This window comes from Lynx rufus, unplaced genomic scaffold, assembly GCF_022079265.1.
Source record: "Lynx rufus isolate CCGP_SWC_20201006 ecotype Redwood Valley unplaced genomic scaffold, mLynRuf1.p SCAF_2, whole genome shotgun sequence".
Classification (NCBI taxonomy): Eukaryota; Metazoa; Chordata; class Mammalia; order Carnivora; family Felidae; genus Lynx; species Lynx rufus.
The window spans coordinates 214,314,713-214,321,815 of record NW_025814834.1 but is presented as its reverse complement, the minus strand read 5'-3'; the positions used below and the strand labels follow the sequence as shown (position 1 = coordinate 214,321,815).

General features: G+C 61.4%; 1 protein-coding gene across 1 annotated transcript; it reads right to left on the bottom strand.

The window, feature by feature from the left end:
• Nucleotides 1–1,301: 1,301 nt before the first annotated feature.
• Nucleotides 1,302–6,965, bottom strand: FBXO2 (F-box protein 2). Its single transcript, XM_047085791.1, has 6 exons — nt 6,944–6,965; nt 3,277–3,657; nt 2,722–2,851; nt 2,545–2,640; nt 1,921–2,056; nt 1,302–1,679 (listed from the first exon to the last, which is right to left on the bottom strand). The coding sequence occupies exons 1-6, from the start codon at nt 6,963–6,965 to the stop codon at nt 1,545–1,547; spliced, it is 900 nt and encodes a 299-aa protein (XP_046941747.1). The 3' UTR covers nt 1,302–1,544.
• Nucleotides 6,966–7,103: the final 138 nt, after the last annotated feature.

Here is a 7,103-nt window from a genome sequence, read left to right as displayed (position 1 = left end):
CTGGGACAAGAAGTATCTTCCTCACCTCTGGAATCTCAGGGCCCTGCACAGAGCCGGGCCCCGGGGACTGGGGCTTCAGGATTGGGGAGTGAAGGAACGGAACCAGTGACCAGGCCCAGGCAGGCCCCAGCTTAAAGCTGCAATCCCACCTGACCAGCAGGTGGCAGCAGGGATCAGAATCAAAGGAAAGCTGGGGGGGGGGGCAGGGCGGGCACTGAGATTTTATTGGTCACCATTGCCTAGAGGAGAGAGGCCGTGGGGAGACCCTCATTCAGCCCCAGGACCAACACCTGAGAGTCCTGGGGAGGGGCTGGGTTTGAGAGCTGCTGGAGAGGCCAAAAAAGGGGCCTGGCACCACACCCTTGCCGCCTCAAACCAGGGCTAGAGCCAGCCTCCGGGCAGGGCTTAGGAAAATGACCAGAGGCTGGAGGGGGGGGAGGGGGGCGGGGGCTGGGGGGCTCAGTCGGTTGAGCACCCAACTCCAGCTCAGGTCATGATCTCGCGGTTCGTGAATTCGAGCCCCTCGTCGGCTCACTGCTGTCAGCGTGGAGATTGCTTTGGATCCTCTGCCCCCTCTCTCTGCCCTTCCCTCACTGGCGCTCTCTCAAAAATAAATAAAACTTTTTTTTTTTTTTTTAAGAAAAAAAAAGAAAGAAAGAATATGACCAGAGACCAGATGCTGCTGTTCAATCCATCGCCAGGCCAGGGAGGACAGCATGAAGTGCGCCTGTACTGAAGAGGGACACCAAGCCTCTCCCCTAGCCACCCCCACCCCCAGCTCCCCGTCCCCACCAGGGCCACCGGCATCCATCCCTTGGGCCCCGGAGAATTCGTGTGCTAAGGGAGAGGCTACCGCCACCCACCATCCTGGTCTCAGAAAGGAACAGGACGAGGACCAAGAGAGGCCTGGAGGGCAACCCCCCCCAACCCCCGCCGCCCCCGCCAGACACACACACACACACACACACACACACACACACACACACACCCTGTTCTGGCCTCTGGGCAGCTTGGGTGTCAGTCAGGCGCCAGGCCCAGCTCCCCACTCCTTGGCCTCACAATCCCGGCCTTTGTCCAGCCGGCCCGGGCCTGGCTGGCTCTGTACCGGCCCAAGGGCCTCTGGAAACCAGAGCAGCTGGAGCCCCACCAAGTATTTTTCCAGGCTGGGCCAGGGGCCCCCAAGAGACAGAGAAGGATGCAAAGGGGGCGGTGTTCATTCATCCGTTTGTTCATTCATTCCTTCCTTGGACAAATATTTATTAGGTGCCCACTTTGTGGCAGGCACTGTACTAGGTGCAGGGGATTCAGCGGTGGGCCCGACCCAGGCCCATACCCTCACCCATCTTATTTTCTAGATGCACATATACGCCAGCAAAACTCCTCTTTCCCAGTGTGGGGGCTGGGCTGGGAGAATGGGGCAGGAGAGGAGTGTGTGGGGGTGGGGGTGAGGTGGGGGATGGGAAAAGTGAGGGGGCTACTGACTAAGGCCTATCTACCCCAGGCCTCTGCACCTCCAAGAGGGCTGAGGTTGGAGGAGGGGTCACTCAGGGCTCCACCCACACGCTGCTGTTGGTCACTCGGGCCCCGAACCAGCCCTTCCAGTAGACGGAGTCCTGACCCCCATGTTCGAAGCGGACAAAGCGGACACCGGGCCCATAGTCGGTGAAGGTGTGGGAGATCTGGGGGGTGGAGGTAGGAGGGTCCGGTTAGGGCCCTGACGCCTCCCCCAGCCACCCCACCCCAGCGCACTTTCCCAACCCCTGGCCCGCCCCCTTTCTGGGTGTCTCAGCCAGGGTCCCTCACCCACACCTCTCCGCCAAGTCTGCCTTACCCTGGCCACGCGTGCCATGGGCGGGGTTTCCATGAGCCCCGCCCTTCGCTCCCAGGCCCCGCCCCGCCCCCCGGAGCCTCCAGGCTCACCTGGATCCAGCCATCGTCGCTGTCTGGGGGCACCGCCACCTGCCCGCTGCTGAACTCGGCCAGCACGTCCTCGTGCTCCGACAGCAGCTTCACCGTGAGCTCGTACAGGCAGCCGGCGTCCCTGCGGCCCGAGTACCTGCCCCGAGGGACAGAGCGAGGGCCGGGGGAACCCTGCTGAGCCGGTACTGCGGGGGGCCGTGCCTGCTACCGAAGTTCTCATTTCCGCCCAACCCCGCCGGCCGGTACTACTAAGGTCCCCGTCTTACAGATAAGGAAGCTGAGGCCAGAGAGAGCGTGGACTCGCCCAAGGTCCTTAAACCCCAGAGACTACACCCCACGTCGGCCAGACCCACCCCTGGGGCTGAAGCCAGCCCACAGTGACAAGTTTTGTTTTTTTAATTGCCCACCTTTGAAAGTCAGGAGGAGAGGTGGGTTTCCACCTTCTCCCGAAAACCCCGTGGCCCATGTAGCCACAACCAGTAGAGTTGGGAGGCCCCGGCCCCTGGGGCAGGGCAGCGGCTCCAGGTTGCCCCCCCCCCAACACACACACACACCCCTGCTCCCTCCCTCACCCCTCCCCCTTCCCCTCCCTACCGTCCCGGCCCCACCCCCAAGGCCGCTCACCAGTCCTTCACCACGATGGCCGGCTGAGCGGTGTCCAGCAGCTCCTCCCAGTAGCCCTCAGCCTGCAGGTCAACGATCTGCGCTTTGCGACACCACCTGGGGAACTGGAGTTAGGAGGGAGTGGAGACCCCTCCCCCCACCCCCACCCCCCGTGCCCTCCATCCCCCTTCTCCTTACTCAAAGGAGGAGGCGAAGTACTTCTTGACGCTCTCGTCGTGGATGAATTCCACCCCACAGTCTCCGGGCAGGTCCTCCACCCTCCAGCCGTCCCCTCCGTGCTCCACGTCGCACCAGCCCTCCAGGTCCTCTGTAAGAGCACGACAGCCCCACCCTGGTCACCCACTCCCTGCTGAGGGTGTGGCCGGGCTGGTTCCCGCGCCATCGGTTGCGGGGCAGGGGAACGTGGTCTTTAACGGGGGGGGGGGGGGGAGGCAGGTGATGCGAGGGGTTGGAACGGGAGGAATTTCCTGTTCGTCCCCAGATTCTCTCTCCCTCCTGGGAGGGTCCTCCGCGGGGCCCGTCTTGCCTCAGATCGTGAGGGTGGAAGGACCTGGAAAAGGGACCCCCAGAGAGCAGGCGGCCCCAGGGGCCAATAATATGCACAGGATTCTTGTGGGGGCTGCCCCGCGGGGCGTCGTGCCGGGGCTTTATCCCATTTAGCCCTCCAAGCAGGCTGGCGTTGCTCCGGCCCCTTTTGCAGCAGGGAAAGCTGAGCTCCCCGGGGCCCCTCACCTGCCCCGCACGGGTTGCGCAGAAGGTTGCGCCGCCGCTTGCTCAGGAAGTAAAACTGCTGCCAGTGGTCGCGCTCGTCCTCGGCGCCGCCCTCGGGCACCAGCCCCTCCTGCTGACACTTGAGCAGCCAGAGGGGGGCGCCGTCCACCAGCTCCTTCCAGCGCAGGCACACCAGGCGGCAGGCCTGCACCAGCTCGGCGGCCGGCAGCTCGGCCAGCACGCGCAGCAGCAGCGGCTCGGGCAGCTCCTCCAGGTACGCCGCCGCCTCCTCTTCCTCCTCCTCCTCCTCCTCGGGCCGCTCCTCCCCGGCGCTCGCCTCCTCCGCGCCGGCTTCCTCCTGCTGCCCCTCCGGGCTCACCTCCTCCGGCTGGCCCAAGCTCTCTGCAGGCGGGGGAGGGGAGGGGAGGGGAGGGGGGAGGGGAGGGGAGGGGAGGGGGGACGGGGGCTGTGACTCTGCTCAGAATATCCCCCTCCAAGCTTCAGAACCGCGACGAGTCGGGTATCTGCCCCTCACCCACCCTCGGATGATCCGAAACCGGGGCCCGAGGCTCTGTGGCCAGAGACCGGCGCCCAGTGGAGGAGACCCCAGGGGGCTAGGGCCGCAGACCAGCGCCCAGTCGGAAGAGTTTCCTGGCAGGACCAGTAAACCCGAGCGGTTAACAGCAACTGATAATCTGATTGTAAGGGCACCCATCTAATTGCACAAACTTGACTTCATCCACTCCTTTATCCTTACAACCGCGCCCTGAGATCCCTGCCTCCCCTCACCTCCTCTGGGGACGGCTCCCGGACTTCCCACCATGAAATCTTCTAGCCGTGGAGTTCCTGTCCCTCCTAGCGCTTGTCTTAGGGTGTGTTGGTTTGTAAACACCTCCCTCAGGACTAGAGTGAGTGCAAGAAGGCAGGAACTGGGTCTGGGACACTCACTGCTTCACCCCAGTGCCTGGCGTCTCAATCCCTCCCTGGCACACTGTCAGCAGCTAATGTTTACTGGGCATTTAGCAAGAGCGAGACATTGTCCTCAGCGTTTTTATTTATTCTAAATCCTTGCAGCATCTCTCTGAGGTTGCTCCTCCTGCTGTCGCTATGTCATTGATAAAGAAACTGAGGCAATAGTGAGGTGAAACCACTCAGGATCACACAGCAAATGAGTGGTTGAAGCCTGGGTTCAAATCCAGGCTCAAAAAAAAAAAAAAAAACGCCCTCAATAAAATAGTTTGTTGACTTTGGAGGCGCCATATGACTTTGATTTTGACTCGCCAAAGGTTATGCTGCTAGTATTAGGACAGGGACATGGGGATCTGAGGCCTGAAGGGAAAGGGGAACAGGGATCGTAATCCCCTGCTGGCCACAGCAGTATGACGTGGGGGCTCATTAAAAGAGAGCAGGTAGGGGCGCCTGGGTGGCCCAGTCGATCGAGTGCCCAACTCTTGGTTTCAGCTCAAGTCATGATCCTGGGGTCCTGGGATCGAGCCCCACCCCAGGCTCTGCACTCAGCATGGAGCCTGCTTGGGATTCATTCTCTCTCTCTCTCTCTCTCTCTCTCTCTCTCTCTCTTTCCCTCTGCCCCTCTCCCCTGCTGGGGCTCTCTCTCTCTCTCTCTCTCAAATAAAATAGACAGCAGGTATATCAAACAGGGAGATGTAACAAGTGCTCAAGAAAGGAAGGTCTTTTCACTCCCTCATCCTATCCCTGGACCTCAGTTTCCTCATCTATAAAATGGGAGTAATCATTGTGCCAGGCCATTCGAACAGTGCTGATGTTCCAATCCCCTGGGGAGGGGGCAAGAGCATTCTAAAGTATAAGGAGGTGGACAGACGTCAGGAGCTTCAGGCTGGACTATCTCCTGGAACCCAGCCAGCCTCAGCTGGGCCATCAAAACCTTGAGTAAGCAGATACTGAGTGCACAGTATCTCTGGAGGAGGAAGACACGGTGGTGAGGGGCTGGGACCACTCTGGGTGATGGGGGCGGGGGGGGGAGACTAGTGCTCTCAGATCTAGGATGGGGGGTTCCTAAGGGCTAGAGCCTGGAAAGCCCAGGCAGTGGTAGAAACAGGCTGAACAGGGGGAGGGGGGAGAACAGGCAGGGCCTAGACCCAAGTCTGGGTGTTGCCGGGACCCCAGCCTGCCAGGCTTTACTGCCCCTCCTCACATGTAGCATATTCTCCCCCGTCCCACAGTCAGGCCCTTGAGAGCTGAACCAGGGTTTACCTCTTCTTCAGAGCCCAGAGCACACAGTCAGTCCTCCGCAAATCTTATTTAGTGAATCTTACGGAGCACAACGCTTTCCTTCATTATTAGCTGCATTGTTGGGGGGAGGGGGAGGGCACATCTTTATGATGCGGGGGTTTACCCTTTCTTTTTTGCAGAGAGGAAACTGAGGCCCAGTTTCCTAGCTTCTCCCAAGTCACACGAAAGAACAATGGGCAGACAGAAAGGAAAATGCCAGGCCCTGAAGCTGCATCACCTGCCTGTTCTGCTGCCCACAGCTCTCTGGGGAGCCAGCCCCAGTGTCCTCACCTCTCCAGCCCTCCCCCTGCCCTGCCCTGGCCCTGGTGGACACCTGATGCTCCCCCGAAAGGTGCACCTTGCCCAGTCCCCTCTTCTGGCCCCAGGCCTGGCACTCCAGGCCCCAGATCTAATTACAGCCCCCCCCCAACCCCTTTCCAGTACACACAACTCCCCACATTGTTGCTGTCGGAAAGTTATCTGGCCCCTAGAAGCTGCCTCCCAGGCTGATTCACTCACCTGCACTGGGCCCTGGAGTCCAGGGAATAGCTGAGCCCTGGGAAAAAGCAGGAGCCCATTCTGGGGCCCTATAGAGGGCGTGGCAAGGGGGTCACGGATTGGGAGCAGGGGCTGAAGGAGCTGGGAGTTTCAGGGCTGGGGAGAGAGGGGCTTGGTTACCGGAGCGTGCATCAGTGTTTCCTGTTGACTCCTCCAGGAAGGCCCACTCTCAGATGGGCCTGCTGGGACCGGGGTGGGGAAATCTGCAGGCAGGTTTTGTTCCCACCCTGACTCAGCAGGCAACCCCTACAGGCCCAGCAGGGAATTCGAGGGATGGGGAGAGGGGGGTCTTTGGTGCCAGGCAAGATGACTGGGCAGTCTCAGAGGGCTCTGAGCTGTGCCCCAACTCTCCCTCACCGCTGGCCTGATCCCCACTGGGCAACCGGCCACCCAGTTGAAGAGCAGCCCCTCCAGACAAGGGAGCCAAGGAGGAAGGCAGGGATGGGGTGAGGAGAAGCCGGTAACCCCAAGAAAGCCGTAGGGTACACGCAGTTCAAGGGCCAGAGCTGGCAAATGAAAGAAGTTGATGGGGGGGAAAAAAAGCTTGCAGCCTCCGGCGTCCCAGATGTGTCCCAGACCCGGACCCAACAGACCCTCAGGAAGCTGAGAGGCGAGAATGTGGGATTACCCCTACACTATTCCCCCCGGTAAATAGGACCCAGGAGTCCTCCCTCCCTGCCTGTCACCTCTGGAGGCCTCCAGCCACAGGGCTGTGCTCTTTTAAAACTGTTTCAAGGGCTTTGCGTGGGTGAAAGTTTGCCGCGCTCGGTCTCCGGGACCCCCTCGCTTTCTGATGCCCCCTCTCCGTAGCATTCGCTCGCCCGCCTGCCTCGGTCTCCCCTCCCGGGCCGAGCGAGTGGATCCGGGTGGCAGCGGCTACCTGGTTCACCGTCTCCGTCCATCGCTGCGGAGGGCGGTCTGGAGAGGAGGAGGAGCCGGAGCGCTGCGGGGCTGCGGGGCTGCCCGAGTCCCGCGGCGGCGGCGGCGGCGGCGGCGGCGGCGGCGGCGGCGAGTCCAGGCGCTGCCCGCGTCTAGGTCGG